General features: G+C 35.7%; 1 protein-coding gene across 5 annotated transcripts in view; it reads left to right on the forward strand.

The window, feature by feature from the left end:
- Positions 1-22,892, forward strand: part of PEX1 (peroxisomal biogenesis factor 1) — a 41,365-nt gene extending 18,473 nt beyond the window's left edge. For 2 of the 5 annotated variants that reach the window (XM_024250284.3, XM_024250286.3), the window contains 16 exons: positions 544-626; positions 2,825-2,957; positions 3,607-3,703; positions 5,052-5,222; positions 6,761-6,915; positions 7,872-8,061; positions 8,278-8,444; positions 10,123-10,257; positions 13,179-13,243; positions 15,317-15,459; positions 15,550-15,653; positions 16,812-16,988; positions 18,434-18,664; positions 20,016-20,213; positions 20,505-20,635; positions 22,379-22,892. In XM_024250284.3, coding sequence (XP_024106052.1) covers positions 544-626; positions 2,825-2,957; positions 3,607-3,703; positions 5,052-5,222; positions 6,761-6,915; positions 7,872-8,061; positions 8,278-8,444; positions 10,123-10,257; positions 13,179-13,243; positions 15,317-15,459; positions 15,550-15,653; positions 16,812-16,988; positions 18,434-18,664; positions 20,016-20,213; positions 20,505-20,635; positions 22,379-22,463 — 2,265 coding nt within the window. In that variant the 3' untranslated portion in view covers positions 22,464-22,892. Of the gene's footprint in view, positions 1-543; positions 627-2,824; positions 2,958-3,606; positions 3,704-5,051; positions 5,223-6,760; positions 6,916-7,871; positions 8,062-8,277; positions 8,445-10,122; positions 10,258-13,178; positions 13,244-15,316; positions 15,460-15,549; positions 16,597-16,811; positions 16,989-18,433; positions 18,665-20,015; positions 20,214-20,504; positions 20,636-22,378 lie in introns of those variants that run through there. The other 3 variants (XM_054559485.2, XR_008527110.2, XR_008527111.2) reach the window with 3 other exon arrangements.
- The last annotated feature ends 1,243 nt before the right edge of the window (positions 22,893-24,135 follow it).

Consider the following 24,135-nt stretch of genomic DNA (forward strand, 5'->3'; position numbering starts at 1 on the left):
GCCAGGCTGGTCTTGAACTCCTGACCTCAAGTGATCTGCCCTCCTCAGCCTCCCAAAGTGCTGGGATTATAAGTATAAGCCACCACGCCCAGTCAAGAGTGGTCTTTTTACAATATTATTTTTTGATTAGGGCATTCATTCTTGTCATTATAAAATTGAAGATACTCTAGTCATTTAGAATTTCAGTGTTTTGGAACTAGACATTGTTTATTTTTGAAATATTATTGAATACCATTTGGAGAAGATACAAATGTAAGAATTGTGAAAAGGATAATTGTGACACAAATCAAAATTATAAATAAAAATATATCTGTAAAATGTATTAAGGCAGTAACATTCTTTCTGCTTGTTGACCATAAATATTTATGTTCCCTGGATGGGTACATTGTTATTGTCAAGGCTGTTTAAATAATGATCTTGCATGCATAATTTATCTATTCTCTCTGGTATAACAGAATCAGCAATTTAGTTTTCTGGGACCCGAGAAAAACGTGCAAAAGACATACTTTGAAATGTAAAACTGATTTTTCCTTGCAACTGTAGGTCCTTCTAGATCCTATGGTAAAAGAAGAAAACAGTGAGGAAATTGACTTTATTCTTCCTTTTTTAAAGCTGAGCTCTTTGGGGTAAGAAGTTATGGCCAAACTAGCATGTTTAGAGACATGTTTTAACATTATATCTGGCAGAGTTTTCAATGTAAATATTAAAGTAGATGTTAATGTCAATCAGTGATCTTACTAATGCATTAGTAGATATTTTTTCAAGGATTGTCTCTATCTTCACGCCTAGCTTATAATTTGCCTTGTCGTCTTTTTTTTTTCTTTATTTTTATGTTTTTATCCATCCCTGGTGGTAGGGGATAACCTTGTCTTCTTTGATAACAAGAAGTCTGAAGCTTATTAGAAATTTTACTTTGAGAATTGATTGATGAGAAGAAAGCAACTAGATACCACCTGGATCATATATGCTTGAATAAAACAATAATTCTTAGAACAAATAAAAACATTTTAAAAGTTAAAGCCAAAAACATTAGTTGAATGTTTAAAAATATTTCAAATTAAGTTATTCCTTCACTGTCTTGTATTACTGTAATAATTTGGATTATTTGTGTTTTTCTCAACTTTTAAAACAAATATTTTTAAAATTCCTCTTTTGATTAAGTAGGGCTAGATAAAATATAAAACATGTTTTTTTAAACTCCTCTTAATTTCCATATTTCTTATATAATGTGAGAATCTCTTATAAACATTACCTCTTAGAAGTCTTCACAGAAGCTTTGGTAGATGTAGTAGTAGTGATTTGATTTCCTAGAATGGTATAATCTGTAAATGTTTTAGTAAAAGGATTAAACCATAAAGTCAAAATGTTTATAGCACAGTGTTTATTAATATAAAATGAAATCTCTTTTTTTTTTTTTTTTTGAGATGGACTCTCACTTTGTCACCCAGGCTGGAGTGCAGTGTTGCAATCTCAGCTCATTGCAACCTCCGCCTTCCGGGTTCAAGCAATCCTTGCACAACAGCCTCCTATGTAGCTGGGATTACAAGCATGTGCCACCACACCTGCCTAATTTTTTGTATTTTTAGTAGAGATGGGGTTTCACCATGTTGGCCAGGCTGGTCTCAAGTGATCTGCCTGCCTCAGCCTCCCAAAGTGCTGGGATTATAGGCGTGAACCACTGCGCCCAGCATAAAGTAAAATCTCTTCAGACTCTCATGTGATCATATAAAGTGGCAGGCAGTCAAAGTCAAGAAGTAGTTTAAAGTTCATGTTTGTAAAATGTAATCTACAGATTGATACTGGATTTTATAGGTAATGTTTAAGAGGAAATAAGTTTTTCGTTATCCTCAGTACTTCAAAAGCACCCATTTATGATTATGTTGATTACTAAACTAAATCATTTGGGGGCTAGAGGTGTTTTTTTGTGTGTGTTAAGATTCCTTAAGGAGTTCTATTAGGGCAAAACTTTTAGTAACTGCATATTTTAAAAGTAATAAAACTAATTTTAAAAGCTTGGAGGCTAGGCGCAGTGGCTCACACCTGTAATCCCAGCACTTTGGGAGGCCAAGGTGGGTGGATCACTTGAGGTCAGGAGTTTGAGACCAGCCTGACCAACATGGTGAAACCTTGTCTCTACTAAAAATACAGAAATTAGCCAGGTGTGGTGGTGGGCACCTGTAATCCCAGCTACTCTGGAGGCTGAGGCAGGAGAATTGCTTGAACTTGGGCGGCAGAGGTTGCAGTGAGCCGAGATCATGCCACTGTACTCCAGCCTGGGTGACAGAGCAAGACTCCGTCTCAAAAAAAAAAAAAAGCTTGGATTCAGATTCGACTTTAATCAGTATACTTTCTCTCAAGTAGGGGACAATTTCTAAGATTTTAGTCCTTTAAAATTTATTAACTAGTCTGAGCATGGTGGCTTATGTCTATAATCCCAGCATTTTGTAGGGCGGAGGCAGATGGATCACTTGAGCCCAGGAGTTGGAGACTAGCCTGGGCAACATGGCAAAACCCCGTCTCTACAACAAATGCACACACAAAAAAAACCAATCAGCTGGGTGTGGTGTTACACTCCTGAAGTCCCAGCTACTTGGGAGGCTGAGGCAGGAGGATCACCTTTGCCAGGGAGTTTGAGGCTGCAGGGAGCTGGGTTTACACCACTGCACACCAGCCTGGATGACACAGCAAGCCCCTTTCTCAAAAAAAAAAAGATAAAAAATTAAATGAATTAACTACACTGGGAAGCCAAAATTCAGCAATTTTTTATAGCTAAATTTTATCCTGCTTCAGTCTTTTATCATGTAACTATGTATATCTTTTACAGAGGAGTGAATTCCTTAGGCGTATCCTCCTTGGAGCACATCACTCATAGCCTCCTGGGACGCCCTTTGTCTCGGCAGCTGATGTCTCTTGTTGCAGGACTTAGGAATGGAGCTCTTTTACTCACAGGAGGAAAGGTAAGTGGTTAAAGTGTGTTCATTTTTCTGTAACATTTAATAACTTTTCATTTATCTTTCTTTGGGTTTTGACCATCTATTATATAGGGTGGGTTTTGACCATCTATTATATAGGGTTTATACGACATATGGAAAGCATTCATTTATTCACTAATATTTCTGTGTGTCTGCTTTTAGGTGTTGGGGGAGTGATAACAAATAAGACTGATGTTCTCCATGCCCTTTTTCTGTGTCAGTTGATACAATTATATGGTTTTTCTTTTTTAGGCTATAAGGTGTTTATAGGGTTGAGTAACTTACAAATGTTGAACCAGCCTTGCATACCTGTGATAAATACCACGTAGTTGTGGTGTATCATTCTTTCTACATTGCTGAGTTTTATCTGCTAATGTTCTGTTGAGCTTTTGTCCATTTAAGTTTGAAAGTGATTAGTCTGCAGTTTTCTGTTTTTGTATTGTCTTTGTCTGGTTTTGCTATCCGTGTAAATCCGGCCTCATAAAATGAGTTGGGAAGTATTCTCTCCTCTTCTTTTGTTTTCTTGGAAGAGGTTGTATAAAATTGAGGCTGAATCTTGGTGGTTGCCACAATGACAGAAACTATTTCTGTGACTGAATATATTGGGAATTCCTATAAAGCAATTATTTTCTAGGGAAGTGGAAAATCAACTTTAGCCAAAGCAATCTGTAAAGAAGCATTTGACAAACTGGATGCCCATGTGGAGAGAGTTGACTGTAAAGCTTTACGAGGTATGAGTATGGTAACACTCTAAATAAATCCCTTTTTCATTAGAAAGACAGGAATGTTATACATAATGCTGTCAATCTAATAAATACACATATCATCTAGTCTTTAACTTTTCTGTTTATCATTTAGTCATTAAAATTTCTTAGAAATTTTAAGTCTTTGGCTTTCTAATGTTTTTGATAAAATTTCTAAAACTCTCCATATTTGATGGAGGCCTATTTTTTTTTCTAGCCAGAACTTTTTGTAGACTACATTCCTGAAAGTGCTCACTGACACCACTCTGAAAAATTAGTACTTAGAATATACTCTAATTGGTATAAATGATCTCTGAATTGCTGTGGGAAACTGGGAGAATGGTTGCTTCAGGGGAGAGAAAATAGGAGGCTGTGGACAGCAATGAGGAGAATTACAGTTTACCATATAACACTTTTGTACTTTTAAAGTCCTTAACATTTATATTATTATCTATTCAATTAAAAAATATTGGGAAGATTTTACTTTGAACAGTTAATTTTTCCCCCTTGGGTACCATTATCATATAGTTCCAACTAATCATGAACTTGTGTGTTTCCTGTTCTTTGTAAATTTAAACTTTGTAACTCACCAGGAAGTTTGAAGCCAAATTTGTGATTCAAATATAGCAACTCCAGGATCTCTAGGCAGATGCATTTGCATTTGATTTTACATGAATCTTGATCCCTTACTCTCACTTATGTTTTCCCACATCCTACTTTTTTTATTTTGTGGTAAGCCATCTAAAATTCTCAATGGGGTGAAACTGGGTATAAATGAATATATGCATACAGGAATTATAGTAGCATATTACTTTTCTTTTTTCGAGACAGAGTCTTGCTCTGCCTCCCAGGCTGGAGTGGGGTGGTGCGATCTCGGCTCACTATAGCCTCCACCTCCCAGGTTCAAGCAATTCTCGTGCCTCAACCTCCCTAGTAATTAGGACTACAGGTGCATGCCACCACACCTGGCTAATTTTTATATTTTTAGTAGAGATGGGGTTTCACCATGTTGGCCAGGCTGGTCTCAAACTCCTGAGCTCAAAGTGATCTGCCCGCCTTGGCCTCCCAAAGTGCTGGGATTACTAGCATAAGCCACTGCACCTGGCCTCCTTTTCTGGGTTTTATAAAATTTGATACTTTACTGCACGCTTTGAGACTGTATTAATTGAACCATGTTAATGATGAACAAGTTTTTGTGATGGGTATATTAATAAAATATAGATCAAATTTTTATAGTTATATCAATATTGAGCTTTTCTTGTGCTTTCAAAAGGACAACCTGAACTTTCCCAGCACCGAAATGATAATGAAACCATTTCATATCTTCTGTATTAAGGAAAAAGGCTTGAAAACATACAAAAAACCCTAGAGGTGGCTTTCTCAGAGGCAGTGTGGATGCAGCCATCTGTTATCCTGCTGGATGACCTTGACCTCATTGCTGGACTGCCTGCTGTCCCGGAACACGAGCACAGTCCTGATGCGGTGCAGAGCCAGCGGCTTGCTCATGGTAAATGCATCCACCACTGGCTTAAGGTCTTGTTCTTTTGTCAGTCAGCATTTTTAGTCTTAACAATAAATCTACTCTCTTCAGAGAATAATATATGTGTTATGTTAAGTGTTGTGTTTGAGGCCCTTGATAGCATTCTACATTTGTCCTATAGACTGTATTAGCAAAATTGGTAGAGTAAAAACAGTGTGAAAATTCTGCAACTTCATGGTTAGTCCTTTAAGGTTTTTCATTCTCCCTTACTTATTGTTTAATTTACAGATTTACTCTTTTGTTCATTTGACAAATATTTGTCCAATGCTTATGCACAGTCTGTATTCTCAAATTCTAAGAGAAAAAGAAGGGTGAACAGTATTAGTACAGAACGATACTAATAATGGTGGCTACTGTGTATGAGTAGCCATCCCTTTCTTGGCTTTCTTGGATTGCTTTGTATTCTATATGAAGATATTTCCTGGGCTTTACAGGTCAATAAATGGAAATTCAGAGAGATTAATTTGACCAGGGTGACCAACAAGGAGGTGACAACATATGCTATGCGAGAAGTATACACAGAGTAGTGTAGGAGCATATAACCTAAAATGGGGGTGAGGTGGGATAAAGAGTTATCAGGGAAAGCTTTTTGGAGGAGTTGACAACTGAGCCGAGTTTTGATGGAAGAGTAGAAATTAGCATGAACCAATTTCATGCTAATAAAGAAGCAAAGGAAGCGTGGTCTACAGGCAAAAGCACAGAGGTACAGGAAGTAATGATATGTTGGGGAATACCCTGTTGACTAGAGCTTAGAGTGCAAGGAGAGGAGTGCTAGGGAGGTGAGGTTGGAGGGTTTGGCAGCATTGACTTGCTTCAAGGTTCTTAAGAGCTGAAATAGATATAAAATGCAACTAAGAGTGGCTTGGATTATTATTACCTAGTGTGTTCATCTCAAATTTTGAAATCTATAGCATCTATAGGACTGGTGTTACTAATCTTACACTTGATCTGTTACTGTTCTTATACTAGATCTATTAGTCCAGTGTTTAAGGGAGTGCTGCAGATTTCTAAGTCAGGACAGGACTCAGATGTACATTATTAATGCCTATTTCAGTTCTGACCTTCTCATATGAAACCTTACAAGACCTGGGGTAGGAAGAGATTGTTCTGGAAGTCATAGGAATATGAGCTGTATTTTGTTTAACAAACAGAATACAGTATGGAAATTTATCACCCTTCTAGAATATTTATTTCAGAGACAAATTTTTATCATTTGTTCATTTATTTCATAAGATCCACGAGTAGGGAACCTCACTAGACATTGCTCTGAGTATATGATCTGAGTTTGCAGTACCTCTTGTGCGTCCGTTAGATTTATTAGGTCCTTGATAGATAAATCAGGGAATAACTAGATGGATTCATTTTTTAAAGACATGAAAGAGTGATACCATACATACTCCACCTTAAAGGTCAACCTTAGAGTATCATTATTTTTAATGAATGTGTAATTTTTAAATTTCATGTTTATTTTTCCTAAGCTTTTACACTATATTGCTTAATTCCAGCTTTGAATGATATGATAAAAGAGTTTATCTCCATGGGAAGTTTGGTTGCACTGATTGCCACAAGTCAGTCTCAACAATCTCTACATCCTTTACTTGTTTCTGCTCAAGGAGTTCACATATTTCAGTGCGTCCAACACATTCAGCCTCCTAATCAGGTAATACACTACTTGTAAGGATTATTGAATTATGTCCCTTTTATAGAAATTATTTTTCAATTTTATTAGTAATTTGTGGCTTTAAACTTATGCTTCTATTAATGATTTTAAGGATATGTAAGTCAACATTTGGTGCATATTGTGCTAGAGGCATAAATTATAATTTATAGCCACCTGAAATGTTAGTATGTGCTTTCCAAGAAAATGACTTTTTTGAAAATGGTATTTCTTTGAATGAGAAAGAACAGAGAGAAATAGATAGATGGCTTTTAAACACTTCATTAATTAAACTTTTTTTTTCCACCATCACGTAATGGCACTTAGTCCCCTTTGGGAACTCATGAGGGTTTTAGTGGCAGTGAGCTGAAAGAAATATGTTCCAGGACTGGCAAACATATTCTAAATTCTTTAAAATTTTCACCTAGACCTACCCTAAATGTTCAGACCCTGTGCTAGTTAACTGCTATTGAAGAACAAAGATATTATATCTATTATTAAGGATAATAGAATGGTATTTGAGATATTGGTCATTGAATATGTTTTTAGAAATAAGTTTTATAGGAACCAAAAAAAAAAATTCTTAAAGGAACCATATATTACTAAAAATGCTTCTTATTGGAGAAGAAATGACAATCATTTATTAATGTGTTTTTTTTTCACAACTTTATCGAGATATAATTTAAGTACAACAAACTCACATAAAGTGTACAATTTGATCAGTTTTAACATATGTAGATGCCATGAAACCATCACCACAATTAAGGAAACAAACATTTTCATCACTCCAGAAGTCTCCTAGCCGTTTTACCACCCATTCCTCCCCTGCTCCATCCCCAGACAACTACCAATTTGCTTTCTGTCACTATAGATTTGTCAACCTGATTTTCTCCAAATATACATTCTAAAATATACAGTTGAATACAATTGGAAATTTGAATTTTGTGTTTTTTCTTTAGGAACAAAGATGTGAAATTCTGTGTAATGTAATAAAAAATAAACTGAACTGTGATATAAACAAGTTCACCGATCTTGACCTGCAGCATGTAGCTAAAGAAACTGGAGGGTTTGTGGCTAGAGATTTTACAGTACTTGTGGATCGAGCCATACATTCTCGACTCTCTCATCAGAGTATATCCACCAGAGAAAGTATGTTTTACTATTAAAACCTGAACTTGGAATCTTTTTCTGTTGTGGAGAAATGTAATTGTAGTAAGACAAGAATTAAATATATTCCATTGTAGTATTTGAATAAGCAGTTATTTGAGTAGAAAATTAGTGTTTGCAGCTAAGATGATGGCATATTTTGAAAATTCATGTAGTGAAATATAACTAGTAAAAGAAGTTTTGTTTATTTTTAAACAGAATTAGTTTTAACAACATTGGACTTCCAAAAGGCTCTCCACGGATTTATTCCTGCATCTTTGCGAAGCGTCAACCTGCATAAACCTAGAGACCTGGGTTGGGACAAGATTGGTGGGTTACATGAAGTTAGGCAGATACTCATGGATACTATCCAGTTACCTGCCAAGGTATGTTTAAAAAAAAAAAAAAAAAGAAAAAGTGAATACTTACTCCCAGAAGAACCACTGTATTATTGGCTTTGGCTTTATGTGTTAGCTTGCCCAATCTCCGTGTGAGTCAACAAGTGTTTACTGAGTTACCAAATAAATATCTAACACTATTTTAGGTACTTTAACACATTTTTATTTTATTAATTAATTTTTTATTAGAGTTGAGACCTCACTCTGTCATCTAGGCTGGAGTACACTCACAGCTCACTGCAACCTCAAACTCCTGGGCTCAAGCAATCCTCCTGCCTCAGCCTCCCCAGTAGCTAGAACTACAGGCATGAACCACCATGCCCGGCTAACTCTTTAATTTTTGTAGAGACGGAGTCTTGCTATGTTGCCCAGGCTGAGAGATTTTAATGTGTATGATGCAGTCTTTGACCATAAGAAACTTATAATAGAAAGCTGAGGTGATAGTTACAGTAAATACATTTTGATGTATAATTCTGTTTGCTTTAATCATTCAAATTGTAGTAAAGCAAGACGAACTGTCTGCTGGGATTTGAGCAGAAATGGATAGGAATAAACTAGGAGGTAGAAGAGTTATCAAGGTTCACAGGACTGATGGGTGAAGCTAGATTCCTAGACCCGGGATGTCAGTCCTTGAAAAGCAGAGTTGGCAGGCATAGACGAGGCAGATAGCAGGATAAAGGAGACAAATGTAGATTGTTCTTCAGAAAATCAGATGGTAGAGTCTAGGAGGTAGTGTGTTTTAATCAGAGATCTGAGAGGCAAAGATCATTGCATGAGATCAGGGACCCATGCAAAGGAGTGAGGAAAAAAAATGGGTAAGGACCCTGCTGCATGGCAACTCCTGGGAACAGTGGCCATTGGGGCCTGGGACATGTTGATTGCAGCCCAGGACTATTAAAACCAGTGTGAGAGAACATGGGTATGGAAGTACTAGCTAGCAGGATCATGACCCCGATGCTGGGATGGGGCATCGAGCATTAGTACATGGAGATTCAGTACATCCAGATACAGTGCATGGAGACTATATGCGTAACTGCTGACTTTGGGCTTCTTTCAGATTGGAGCAGAGGTAGAGGTGAGTGGGAATATTCTCAATAGAGGGAACTAAATAGGCATACCTAATAAAGGAGACCAGGATATTGCGGACAGTAGCCTCATGTTTGGCTCACCTGTTCAAAAAGTTCTCTTGTTCTCGAGCAGTGGTGCCTTAAAAGGTAATTTGAGAAGCAGTCGATTATTTGTTCAGCCTGGAGACTCTTGGGATATTTTACTATCTTTGATTGAATAGATTTAAATGTACACAGCTCTCATAACTTGCCCCATGAAGCATATCCATGAAAGGCACTATACTTGTTAAAAGATTAGTTTGTACTTTTTAAATGTAGTACTTTTAATAAAACAGGAAAAACAGTAGTTCTGATGTAGTTATATGCATTTTATATTGAATGTGTTCTTAATTGGAAAAAATTTGTAGTAGTTCCTTTGAGTTCATTTATAGTTTTTAGTAGGAATTGTATTTTCTACTGTTCTACTTGCTGTTACTAAAGAAAGGTGGTCATGATTACCATCTGAATATTTTTTTCTATACATTAATCTTTAGCTGCTACCTAGTCATTTCTGTTTAGACTTGAGCTCTTTTTCATATTTTTTTTTGTTTGTTTCTCAGTATCCAGAATTATTTGCAAACTTGCCCATAAGACAAAGAACAGGAATACTGTTGTATGGTCCGCCTGGAACAGGAAAAACCTTACTAGCTGGGGTAATTGCACGAGAGAGTAGAATGAATTTTATAAGTGTCAAGGTATGTTGTCTACTTATCTTCTTTTTTTATTGAGGTAAAATTTATATAAATGCAGTTAGCCATTTTAAAGTGTAAATTCACTGGCATTTAGCGCATTCACAATGCTATGCAACCACCACCTCTCTCTAATTTCAAAACTTTTTCATTCCGCTCCTCCTTCTGCTCATCCCCTGGCAACCATTAATCTGCTGTTTGTCTCTGGATTTGCCTTTTCTGTATATTTCATGTAAAAGAAATCATGCAATATGTGACCTTTTGTGTCTGGCTTCTTTCACTTAGGTAATGTTTTCATGGTTCATCCAGGTAGTAGCATGTATCAGTACTTCATTCCTTTGCATGACTGAATAATGTTACCATACTTTGTTTATCCACTTATCAGTGGTGAACATTTGAATTGTTTCTACCTTTTGACTATTATGAATAATGTTGCTGTAAATATTCATGTACAAATTTCTCCATGGATATGTTTTCATTTCTTTTGGGTATAAACTGAGGAGTAGAATTGTTGGGTCTTAGAGTAATTCTCTAACTTTTCAAAGAACCACCAAACTGTCTTTCACACCAACTGCATCATTCCCACTAGCAATGTGGGGGGTTCCTGATTCTCCACCTGTTTACCAACACCATTATGTTTCTTGATTGTGGGCTAGTCTCACATTTGGAAAGCTAGTAGGAGCAGTGATCCATCTATTAAAAGTTGTATGAAATTGAATAATGAGCCACCTCTCTCTTGTAGGGCTTATTATGTTCTTGCTTAAGGCAATGTTCCTGCATTGTGAACAGAATTAATACATAAATACTCAGATAAAAGGGCAAACCATTCTTAAAGAGAGTAGACAACTAGAGGCTGGAGACCATACTGAGGCAGGAAGCTGGGGTTTTTATGGTTCTGTTACTTTTGACTATATCTCACCATTGCTTGTGTCAAAGTGAGACTAGTTCTAAGTTTTTTTCAGGTATAAGGTGAGTGTGGTAATTAAGGGGCATGCTAGCAGATCATTTTGGGTAATGCTTCACAGTTCACCACTGGTGTGTCGTTGTGGTCGCAGATCCAGTATCTTAGCTGTATAATTTCAGACATCAGCAATATTAGTTTAACAAAGGGCAATTAGATTCCAAGACAAAGGAATCGTGTATTATTCTAGCCTTATTCAAACTTGATTTATAAATCAGTTTAGTAATTTATTTATTTGTTTCTATATTTATTTTTATTTTTTTGAGATGGAGTCTCACTCTGTTGGCCAGGCTGGAGTGTAGTGATGCAATCTTGGCTTACTGCAACCTCTGCCTCCTGGGTTCAAGCTATTCTCCTGCTTCAGCCTCCCGAGTAGCTGGGATTACAGGCTAATTTTTGTATTTTTAGTAGAGATGGGGTTTCACCATGTTGGCCAGGCTGGTCTTGAACTCCTGACCTCGAGTAATCTGCCTGCCTTGGCCTCCCAAAGTTCTGGGATTACAGGCGTGAGCCACCGTGCCCAGCTCAGTTTAGTAATGTATAACTGGGTTTTACCCAGTTGTAAATTACTCTTTTATCATGTTTTTTTGTAAACTGGCAATGATGGAGAAACTAAAAGTGCCAGGTTATTGCCTTGTTCCTGTTATTTTGCCTTAGTTATTTTTTTTTCTTTTCTTCTGAGACTGAGTCTTGTTGTGTTACCAGTCTAGAGTGGAGTGGCATGATCTTGGCTCACTGCAACCTCTGCCTCCTGGGTTCAAGAGATTCCTACCTCAGCCTCCCGAGTAGCTGGGATTACAGGCGCCTGCCACTGCACCCGGTGAATTTTTGTATTTTTAGTAGAGACAGGATTTTACCATGTTGGCCAGGCAGGCCTCGACCTCCTGACCTCGTGATCCACCAGCTTCGGCCTCCCAGAAGTGCTGGGATTACAGGCGAGAGCCACCGTGCCCGGCCTTGCCTTAGTTATTTCTTGTTCGCTCCTCTAGTCCTATAGTTCTTTGACTGTATTGAGGAAATGTAATTAAATATTATTATGTTAATAGATATCTATGTGGTTGAATATTAGAAATTCCTTATTTTGGTCCCATATCCTGATCAGTAGTTGGTCTTTTGGAGATAGTGATTTTTCACTAGAGATGACTTTAGGACCTATTCATTTTTTTTTAAGATCCCAATTTAAGGAAAGACTATTCTCATTATTGATTTTGCTATATGCAGGGAAGTTTATTTCGAAAGGTTTTTTAGTTGGCTTTTAGGGAAGATTATATATTCTCTTTTTTTTTTTTTTTGGCCTTTTCCCACATGTTCTAAAAATGATATATTAACTCCTATGCAAATAAATTGTTTCAGTAATTGAAGATGCTGATTAAAGTCATATCTCTATACACGTTTTAATTTGAGATAGATGGGACTTTGTCCCTTCTTACACCATTCACTTATTCACTTGGAAAAAGGATTATCTAATATTTATGTGGCAGACACTGTTTCTGGCACAAGGATTCAGCAGTGAACAAAACTGCCTTTTTGGAGTTTACATTCTACTAGTGGAGAGCGACAATAAGCAGATAGACACATTCAGTATATAATTCACTGTCAGATGGTGGTGGTAAGTCCTATGTAGGAAGAAAAGCAGGGTAAGGAGGCTTAGAGTAACTGGAGTGAGTCATAGATGGACTTGTCAGGAAAGGGTTTCTGAAGAGGTGGTATTTGGGCAGAGCTCTAAATAAAATGAAGCAACAAGCCATGAGAATATCTGGGGGAAAATGTTCTGGGCAGAAGCATCAGGCATAGAACTTGTGGTATGATATTTATTCTAGCACACATTAATTTTAAAAATGTATAAAAGACATCCATTTAATCATATTAAAGATTTCCATGATTCATTTAGACTTAGTCAGAAACCAAATTTATATTTTCTTTTTAAATAATTTTATCTCAACTCTAATTTTATTTTACCCAATAGGGGCCAGAGTTACTCAGCAAATATATTGGAGCAAGTGAACAAGCTGTTCGGGATATTTTTATTAGGTTGGTATCCTATGAATGTTTTTAAAGTAACTGACTCTGTTATTATTTATCAATTAGTGCTTCTTTTGGTCTTGTTTTTTGAAGAACTGATATTTGAAACCCGTGGTTTATGTGAATTATTAATAAGCTAGAGGACGTGGATTCTGTTTCATCAAATAATACAAAAATTTTAGATATTAAATTTTGGAAATTTGATTTTGTATTTACAATAGAAATACTCCTCAAAATGGAATCGAAGTGGTTATTCAAAGAAATCTCAGAGTAGATTCTTATATGAAGCAAATAATTGCCCCTAATTTATCTCTAAATTTTGTAAGTTCTAAATTCTTTTTTCCCCCAGTTTCTAATTTATCTCTTATAAATCAATATTCCATCTGGCCAATTTAATTTCAAGGAGTGTAACTATTTTGCATATATTAAAAAACTGCATATGAATACAGAAGATGGTATTTAAGGATGAAAATAATTATTCAAATGTGATAGCATTATGGGGAGTTTAAAAATAAAAGTTACTGTTTTATTCTTCCAAAAATTTTATTATAAAGTACACAGTTAAGAGAATATACATAAAATACTTATGCAGCTTAAGGAAGAATAATAAAATGAATACTTCATGTATTCACCACCGAGTTTACCAGGAAAAAGCATAAACAAAATAAACCTCTTCCACGTAATTCCTGGGTTAAAGAGAAGTTATAGTGGAAAATATTTGGGAGCAAATGATAATGAAAATACTATCCATTAAAATTGTTAGATGTTGCAAAACTGATTTAAAGGAAAATTTATAGCCTTAAATGTTTAGAAAAGAAAAAAGGTTGAAAGTTAACCACTTATGTATCTATCTCATGAAATTAGGAAAATTATAGATATAAACTAAAAAATAGGTTAAAAGGGAAATAATAAAGATAAGAATGAAGTTTAATGAAACACAAAACAGAGAAGCTCACAAAGCCAAGATTTATTTTTTGAACACCAAGTACAATTGACAAATCTCTAGCAAGTTTGATTAAGAAAAAAGAAAGCATGAATAAACAATTTTAGGGATAAAAAGGGAAACATAGCTAAAGATATCCCAGAAATGTAAAAGATAATAAGGGAATATTATGAAAATATTCATGCCAATACATTTGAAAACTTAGGTGACATAGACAAAAATAAAATTGACCAAAATTGAGCAAAAAAGAAACAAAATCTGAGTGGTCCTATAACTTCGTAAAAATTGACTTAGAAAAGTTAAAAAAATCTTTACACAAATCAAACATCAGACTCAGTTTTCTAGGAGAGTTTTGCCAAACATTCAAGTAGCAGATAATTCTGGTCTATTTTTGGCCCCAGAAGATATATTTTACTTGCCATGCATTTAATGAGATAGCTGTTGGTTTTTTTCAATCACCAAGACAGGTGTTTTATATTAGGTGTTATTCTCCAGACATCTAGTCCACCTGTCGCCAGAGATGGAATTAATATTCACTTCTTTTGAATTAAAATTTGTTAATAATAAAACTAAAAGTCAAAGTTCAAATTATTAAAAAAGTAAAAGAAATAAAATATATTTTATAGAGAGCCCTTACAAAACAGTACCAACATAATGAGCTTTCCAAATTTTGAATGGGCAAAATAAATGAATAGGCATTTCACAAAAGAAGGATGGCCAATAAGTATATATTAATATAAAAATGGTTACTTGTAATAGGAATCAAAGAAGTGTTTGACTTATTGACTAAGAGTCAGTTTTGGTTTTGATCCCTGTTAGTCTATCCAGAAGGCACGGGTCTTAATAAACACCTTGACCTCAACAGTTTACTGAATACAAGGGTAATTTCATATGCCTTGCCTTCTTTAAGGGTTTGTTGTAAAGATTAAAATAAATACATAAATATATATAAATACATTTATATATATTTATATGTAATTACATACAACTTGCCTTCCTTAAGGGTTTGTTGTAAAAATTAAAAGAAGTACATAAATATATATAAATACATAAAATAAATACATTCATATACATATATGAAATCACTTTGCCAACTATGAAGCCTGATTCAAATATGAAATGTTGTTTGTTTTTCCCAGAGCACAGGCTGCAAAGCCCTGCATTCTTTTCTTTGATGAATTTGAATCCATTGCTCCTCGGCGGGGTCATGATAATACAGGAGTTACAGACCGAGTAGTTAACCAGTTGCTGACTCAGTTGGATGGAGTAGAAGGCTTACAGGGTAATAATTATAAATACAGAAATAGAATGTTACAACAAAATGTCATCATGTCATCAGATTTTGGTAAAAAAATTTTCTTTTTTCCTCTAGGTGTTTATGTATTGGCTGCTACTAGTCGCCCTGACTTGATTGACCCTGCCCTGCTTAGGCCTGGTCGACTAGATAAATGTGTATACTGTCCTCCTCCTGATCAGGTGACAATTTCATATTTAGAGTCCAAAACCCAACAAATGCTACACTCTTTCCTTGTGAGCTTTACTTCTGCCAGGTAATGGCAATTGTCCTTAGAAGACCAGCTTTCTTAGGGAAAAGCTTTAGCCACTGTTTGCTCAAAGCATAAAAAGATTCTGAATTAGATGCAAAGCCTTTCTTTGGCCCAGTGCAAGTCTGAAAACTTTGTAATCCTTCTGTGTTGTCTGATTGGGGAAAAAAAAAATGCAAGAAACCTAATGTATTATATTTTCACATTCTCTTCTGTTCAAAGATTACATACTTCCATTATCCTGTCAAAAAACTCTGATACAGAATCAAGCATGTGAATCATCAGCATGTAAGCAGGTTTCTTAGAGAGAATTTTTCAACTCTTCCTTGTCCTGTGTTGTTCCAACTCTTACTCTCCAATTTAGAAGCAAACAAATAAATGAATGAAAGAACAGATAGAGAAATGAATAGTCAAAGGTATAAAGTATCTGAATATATGTTACATGTAGCTATTATTTAAATTATTTAGATTTTCCTTTTGAAATACCTTCTTGGCACACTTGCCTAAATCTAGAAAATAAGCACTGTGTGAATAAGAAATTATTTACACTGAATATTTTGTAGGTTTTTGGTTTTTTGTTTTTCAGACAAGGTCTCACTTTGTCACCCAGGCTGGAGTACAGTGGTACGATCACAACTCACTGCAGCTTCTATGTCTCACGCTCAAGCAATCTTCCCACCTCAGCCTCCCGAGTAGCTGGGACCACAGGCACACACTACCACGCCCAGATAATTTTATTATTAATTTTTGTGTAGAGATGGAGTCTCCCTGTGTTGCCCAGGCTTTCTTGAACTCCAGGGCTCAAGTGATCCTCCCGCCTCAACCTCCCAAAGTGTTCGGATTACAGGCATAAGCCACCATGCCCAGCCTTAAGAGTGTGTGATTTTCATTCATTTTCCTATATATATTATTTCTGTTGGGGAAAAAGTTCCAAGGAAGATAAATAGTAGGCTGTTGTTACATTTCTCCACTTACTTATAAAGTTTTAGATATATATGGCTAATTTATGAAGAAAATCATAAGATACACAATTTAAGATAATATTTTTAATTTAATTTTTTATTTGTTAAATAAATTTTTCTCCCTTCAGGTGTCACGTCTTGAAATTTTAAATGTCCTCAGTGACTCTCTACCTCTGGCAGATGATGTTGACCTTCAGCATGTAGCATCAGTAACCGACTCCTTTACTGGAGCTGATCTGAAAGCTTTACTTTACAATGCCCAATTGGAGGCCTTACATGGAATGCTGCTCTCGAGTGGACTCCAGGCAAGTTATATGAGGAAGTTGTTATGACATTTTATGAGTGATAAAAGAAGTGCAATGTCAAAATTTCCACCTTAAAAAATGCTATTTTTTAAACAACTTTGGTAAAACTGTATAGAAACATAAATTTACCTTTAGTTGAATGTTCCATAGTTGGAATATGGGTTTTGCAGAGAATTTATAATTATGAAGAGTTTGATGTCTGTTTCTTTAACATTACCTTAATATTGGCAAAAACATGTTGGTGTTTGCAAGGATATTATTTAAATTGGGATACCATGAATTAAATACTACAAACAAAAATAGAGTTTTAAATTTGTTTGTACTTTAACTTTTAAAAAATAATCAGTTAAAGTTGTTGTTTTGAAGCTCAAATTGTCCCAATCTGGCCAATAGGAGCCCCTTTTGTATGGCTCCTGTATCTTTATGACATGTCCTCATCATTCTTGAATCAATTCCTCACTTCCAGATACAGTAAGTTATTCTTGGCCAGGTGCAGTGGCTCACGCCTGTAATCCCAGCACTTTGGCAGGCCGAGGCAGGAGGATCATTTGAGCCTAGTCTGAGACCAAATTATGGTTGCACAAACTATACCCACTATGGACAACAGAGTGGGATCTTGCCTCTACGAAAAATTTAAAAATTAGCTGGGCATGGTGGCACATACGTGTAGTCCTAGCTTCTTGGGAGAGGCTGTGGCAGGATCGCTTGAGTAAATCCAGGATGCAGTGAGCCATGATTGTGCCACTGCACTCCAGCATGGATGACAGAATGAGACTCTGCCCCCAAAAAAGAAAAATATTCTTGGTTTATCTTGTACTTTCTGTATCCCAGCCCTAGCATCAGCCTTTTCTCTAAAGATAGTATTATGATTTTAATATTTACAGTAGATATTTGAACTGTTACATTATAGACTTTACCATATATTTTCTAGGAAGGATTATTCTATTACTCTTCTTTACCACATTTGGTTGGAATGTCTACAGAGCCTACAGTTTCTAAATCAGAAACTCCCTAAGTTTTTGCTATTCTGGCAAGCTATTGAAGTTCTCCCCTCTCCCTTTACTACCAGAAAGGTGTGTATTTGTAGAGCTTTCTATAATGAGAAAGCACCCTATAACATGGTTGATTCATCATTTTGGAGTAGAAAAGTATGAATGGAAAGTCAGAGACATAAAAATAAAGCCCAGAGGTCTGAGTCTTAGCTTCATTACAGACTTTCTTGGGGGGATGGTTGGTAAATTATCTACACATTCTATCTTGTCTTTATATTTTAATAGTTAAATTTTTACCATGTGCCTCAAAACCATTAGAGAATTAATGAGCTTTTTGAAAAATGCTTCTAAGTTTCTTGTATTTCTCTAATAGAATGCTATCTATGTTATTATTTATTTCTGACACTAAAATTATTTACATCTTTAAACTGGTTGTCCTTTTGTGTATTTTAGGATGGAAGTTCCAGCTCTGATAGTGACCTAAGTCTGTCTTCAATGGTCTTTCTTAACCATAGCAGTGGCTCTGACGATTCAGCTGGAGATGGAGAATGTGGCTTAGATCAGTCCCTTGTTTCTTTAGAGATGTCTGAGATCCTTCCAGATGAATCAAAATTCAATATGTACCGGCTCTACTTTGGAAGCTCTTATGAATCAGAACTTGGAAATGGAACCTCTTCTGATTTGGTATCTTGTGCAGTCGTCATTATACAGTTCTGAAATATAAAGCTATATGTTGGTATAAAGTTGGAGTGATTTCTCTCCTAACCAGCCCCACATATTCTTCCTGGTTGGTTGGTTCTTCAGTAAAATAGTCTTGTTTCTTGCTTATACTAATTGGTAGTTTGCATTCGTTGTTAAGATTTTTAAGACAGGGCTGGGAGCAAGGAACCAAAGTAGCACGTGGTTGTGATTACCTTTGGTTTCTTTGAGGTTTCTCTTACCCAGTGGCTTGAAAATATCTTTAGGAGCAGTTCCATTCTATAGTAAACTTACATTCTGTTATCATGAACAGTTGAGGATAATGAATAATTTCATACAATAATGTAAGAAATTCCTGAAAACAAAATGTTATCTGTGATACTTTTGCTGCAAAGTAAGCACAATGAAGTGTACTACTAATGTTTCAACAGGAAAGTGTTTTGATTAAATGTGGGCAGTATCACTGTTCTACTAGCATTCAACATCTCTTCTAAAAATTAATAGTGGTTCACTGTAATTTTATTGGTACATGTAACATTTGTACATGTGTTTGGTTATCTATATGTTTCCTGGCTTTTTGTACATTTGCTTTATTAATTTAGGCTTTTTTTGTTTTGAGACAGTCTCACTCTGTTGCCCAGACTAGAGTGCAGTGGCACAATTATGGCTCACTGCAGCCTCAACCTCCTGGGCTTAGGTGGTCCTCCCACCTCAGCCTCCTGAGTAGCTGGGACCACAGGCACATGCCACCATGCCCAGCTAATTTTTGTATTTTTTGTAGAGACGAGGTTTCACCATATTGCCCAGGCTGGTCTCAAACTCTGGGCTCAAGCGATCTGCCTGCCTTGACCTCCCAAAGTGCTAGGATTACAGGTGTGAGCCACTATGCCTAGCCTAATTTAGACTTTAAAAATATAAAAGCAATTCATTTTTATTCCCAAGAATAGTAAGGTGGTGGTTTAATTTTAGTCTTTAATTCTGTTTTTAATTTATTCTATCTAGAAATGTCCCAGAAACTTAGTATAACTTTACTTTCTGAAAATGAAGAAACCTGTCCTTGGGCATTAGTGTGTTGGATTTAAGCAACAAAGTTAAAAAAACCTACCCTGTGTTATGGCAATTTTCACTCAATGGTGGTTCTATAACACAGATATCAGTGAACCTTTATAGAAGATGAACAACTTTTCAACTTGCTTAATTTCAGTTAATTAACATGTATACTTATCTATGTTAATGTTTTATTGCTTAAAATGTTTAATTATTATCTTTGGTAAGCACATAGTTTTTTCTCTCCCCGTCTTCCTTCCATCTTTCATTACTACAATTTACCATGCAGAGCTCACAGTGTCTCTCTGCACCAAGCTCCATGACTCAGGATTTGCCTGGAGTTCCTGGGAAAGACCAGTTGTTTTCACAGCCTCCAGTGTTAAGGACAGCTTCACAAGAGGGTTGCCAAGAACTTACACAAGAACAAAGAGATCAACTGAGGGCAGATATCAGTATTATCAAAGGCAGATACCGGAGCCAAAGTGGAGTATGGCTTTTTCCCCCTCATTATAATTGTTAAAACTTCTTAAAAATTGTTTTACCCTTTTGATATGTATTTCTTTGACTTATAAATGAGCTATATTTATAAACAAGGGACCAGAACACATTAACTCAGTCATGGTTATGTGCTTCCTTGCTTTCAATGTTTCATTATCTTATAAGGAAGAGAATGTATGGTCTCTTGAAAAAACTGACAAAAAGAAATAACAACTGGACTACCACATTTTTTTTTCACATCCTTAATTTAACTCTTTGTCAATTTCTTTTTTTACTTAAGGAGGATGAATCCATTAACCAACCAGGACCAATCAAAACCAGACTGGCTATTAGTCAGTCGCATTTAATGACTGCACTTGGTCACACAAGACCATCCATTAGTGAAGATGACTGGAAGAATTTTGCTGAGCTGTAAGTAACAGATTCTGTTTTGGAAGTACAGCTACTATTACAAGTGACATAGTATTACACTTAAACCTTTAAAGTTCGTGTTTAAAATAAAAATGTTTTGAATATTTAAAAGCCAATTCAAAAAATATGTCGTAGCTATGCATTAAAAAACCCCAAAATGTCAGAAGTACAGAAGTCAAAATTGAGTTTTCATTAACCAGTTCTTTTGATTATATTTGAATTATTCATAATAGACTCATTTAATTTTAGTAACTTTGGGCTGGGTGCAGTGGCTCATGCCTGTAATCCCAGCACTTTGGGAGGCCAAGGCAGGTGGATCACCTGAGGTCAGGAGTTCGAGGCCAGCCTGACCAACATGGGGAAACCCCATCTCTACTAAAAATACAAAAATTAGCCAGGTGTGGTGGCATGTGCCTGTAGTCCCAGCTACTTGGGAGGCTGAGACAGGAGAATTGCTTGAACCCAGGAGATGGAGGTTGCAGTGAGCCGAGATTGCACCACTGCACTCCATCCAGCCTGGGCGACAGAGCAAGACTGTGTCTCAAAAAAAAAAAAAATTTAGTAACTTAGAAGAAATAAGAAGGAAAATTAAAAGTTCAAAGTGATTCTAATGTGTAGTTTATAAGATTTTGTTATAAAAATACCTGTTTTGCCTTCAAAATAATTTATATTAATATTTTATTGATCTCAAGAACATTTAAATACATTCAGATTTATTCATTTGTGGACCACATTTGTTATACATTGGATTTAAAGGATCCTTGCAATTGAGTTTATGGCCACCTATGAATCTGAGACCCATGGACTGGAAACCATTCTAGGTCAATGATTCAGTGTAATTCAATTTAAGAGATGTTTATTCCTGGTCTTTAGAAGCTGCTGCCCTTTGTTATCTAATTTTGCAGTACTTTGGAGTATGTATGTATGTGTACATACGTTAGTGCTATGTATTTACTAAAGAAGAATCAGAAAACAGAGGTAAGGAAAAATAAGGAAACAAATTTCTGTTAACCCCACCACCTCCCAAAGCTTATTTGTTTATATGCTTATATATTTTTTCCTGTTATAAGAACAGTCTGTACATATTGCTATATAGCAGTCCACCTTTATCCACATACATTCTGAAAATTGTTTTACATTTTAAATGTTAACTACTTTATTGTTTTTAAATGTCATTTTATAGTGTAGCTATGCCACAATATCCAATTTTTAGACATGTAAATTGCTCCCAGGCAATGTGGTAATGAACATTCTTGCAGCTGAATATATGCACATATCTAATTGTTTCACTGGGATGGAGGTGGAATTGTTGCGTAACAGGGAGCTCACATTTTTTAAGGCTTTTGTAATGTATTGTCAAATTGCCTGCCAGATATACTGCACCATCACTAACATTGTGTGTTGCAGTATTTTTCTAAACTTGGCCCTTTTGATTTTAGAAAAATGATATCTTAATAATTTACATTTCTTTGATTAAAGTGTAGAAGTTATAATTTTTCATATTATTGTCATTTGTATTTTATCTTTTCTAATTTGTCTCTTCATCCCCTTTGCTCCATTTTCTATTGGAGTGCAACTTTATTTGTAAGAATTCTTTTTAATTTCTGTGACTGGCATTTTTTTTTCTAGTTTGTTATTTCCCGTTCATTTCTTAAAAAATAATTGTGTTTTCCAACAATCCATTATCTTTTGTTTTGTAATGGTAGTATTTATACATATGAAATTATCTCTTTATTTTTTCAGATATGAAAGCTTTCAAAATCCAAAGAGGAGAAAAAATCAAAGTGGAACAATGTTTCGACCTGGACAGAAAGTAACTTTAGCATAAAATATACTTCTTTTTGGTTTGGTTCTGTTAAGTTTTTTGATGGCTTGTCCATATGTTGTAACAGGAAAAAAATGGTGTCTATAAATTTCTTCTTAATTTAACAAATTTGGTTAATTTATAAAATCACAGATTGGTAAATGCTATAATTATGTAATGATCAGGATTGAGATTAATACTGTAGTATAAATTGGGACATTTATAACAGATTCCATATTTTATTTCCTAAAATCTAAATTCAGTCTTTAATGAAATATTAGCCAAATGGTGGAACTAATTTATTTCTTTTGAGGAAAAGATAATAAAGTATGTAATTAAATTTAAATTTATTGGAATTGCCAGTTGTATATTCATCACCTTGTAGCATTTAACAAATTTTATGCTTAGCAGCTTCTTCACTGTTTTGAAATAAAATATCCTATTATCTACTGATACAATTATCTGTTCTTTGTATATCAAAAAATGTGAAATTTACATATAATTCAAATACATTTAATTATCCACTCAACCAGAAATGAAATCACATCCCCCTAATATACTACATCCAGCTCCAAGCCCAAGATATTTAAATGATATCCATTCCTCTCCTAGTTCCAGTTATGATTTTTATCTTGATATTCTCTCATATATGAACTAAATTATAAAGTTAGCCACCATCAATACAATCTGTGTATCTAATATCTAACTATATAGTAATGGGGTAAGGGAACAGCAAGAAGGAGAACATTAATTAAAATATACAAATAAGCCTGGGCAACATAGTGAGACCCCATCTCTTAAAAAAAAAATTAGCCATGCATGATGGTATGCCTCTAGTCCCAGCTACTTGGGAGGCTGAGGTAGGAGGATCACTTGATCCCAGGAGGTTCAAGGTTCTAAACCAGCAAAGCTCAGAATCCCAGGGGATAGAAACAAAGACTTTGTGAATCACTAGTATAAAACTGAGACGTGTCACCCTGCATTGCACTTTGTTTCTCAGTTCTTTGATGAAATCACTGAGCTGATATACCTGCCCTCTTTTCACCATAAAGTGAGTTTCATGATCAGAAGCAATGTCTATGGGATAGCCTAACAATGTAAAAACCATTTAGTAAGTTCATGAAAGGTGGTGGTGGTAAAAGTTTGGAGAACATACAAAACAAATACAATTCCAAGGTGTGTCCCCTCCAGGAAGGACAAATTGCTGCCTGCTCTGTGATAGAAGAGGATCAGATGTAATCAGCCTGCCATCAGACTTGGGCTGGTCTCTCCTGGATGTGGACTTGCCTGGTTGGTCACTGCTGCTGACAAGTAGGCTGTCAATATAGCTGGGTTGTCATGTCAGCTGTGGTGAGGGGGAAGTCCACATTGTGGAGGCCACATCCCTGCAATCTTGGCCAGTTTGACCGTGAATCTTAAGCACTGGGGTGGCTGAAAAAGACGGCTGATTGACATCCATACAGAGGTCATCTTGACCACTTGATTAGTATAAGCACTGAAGGCTTTTAACTCAGCATTCACATAGGACACAAATATTCTGATTCTTTCGGCCCATTCCAAGAACTCTGGGCATACTTTTCCTCCAGACCTCATACCCAGTTGTGTTCTTTCCAAATTTCTGGTCATCTGGTTATTAGCCACTATCTGTGAATCAGCATAGATTTTTATATCAGACATCTCTACCTCCTGACAGAAT

The sequence above is a fragment of the Pongo abelii genome, chromosome 6 (assembly GCF_028885655.2).
Source record: "Pongo abelii isolate AG06213 chromosome 6, NHGRI_mPonAbe1-v2.0_pri, whole genome shotgun sequence".
Classification (NCBI taxonomy): Eukaryota; Metazoa; Chordata; class Mammalia; order Primates; family Hominidae; genus Pongo; species Pongo abelii.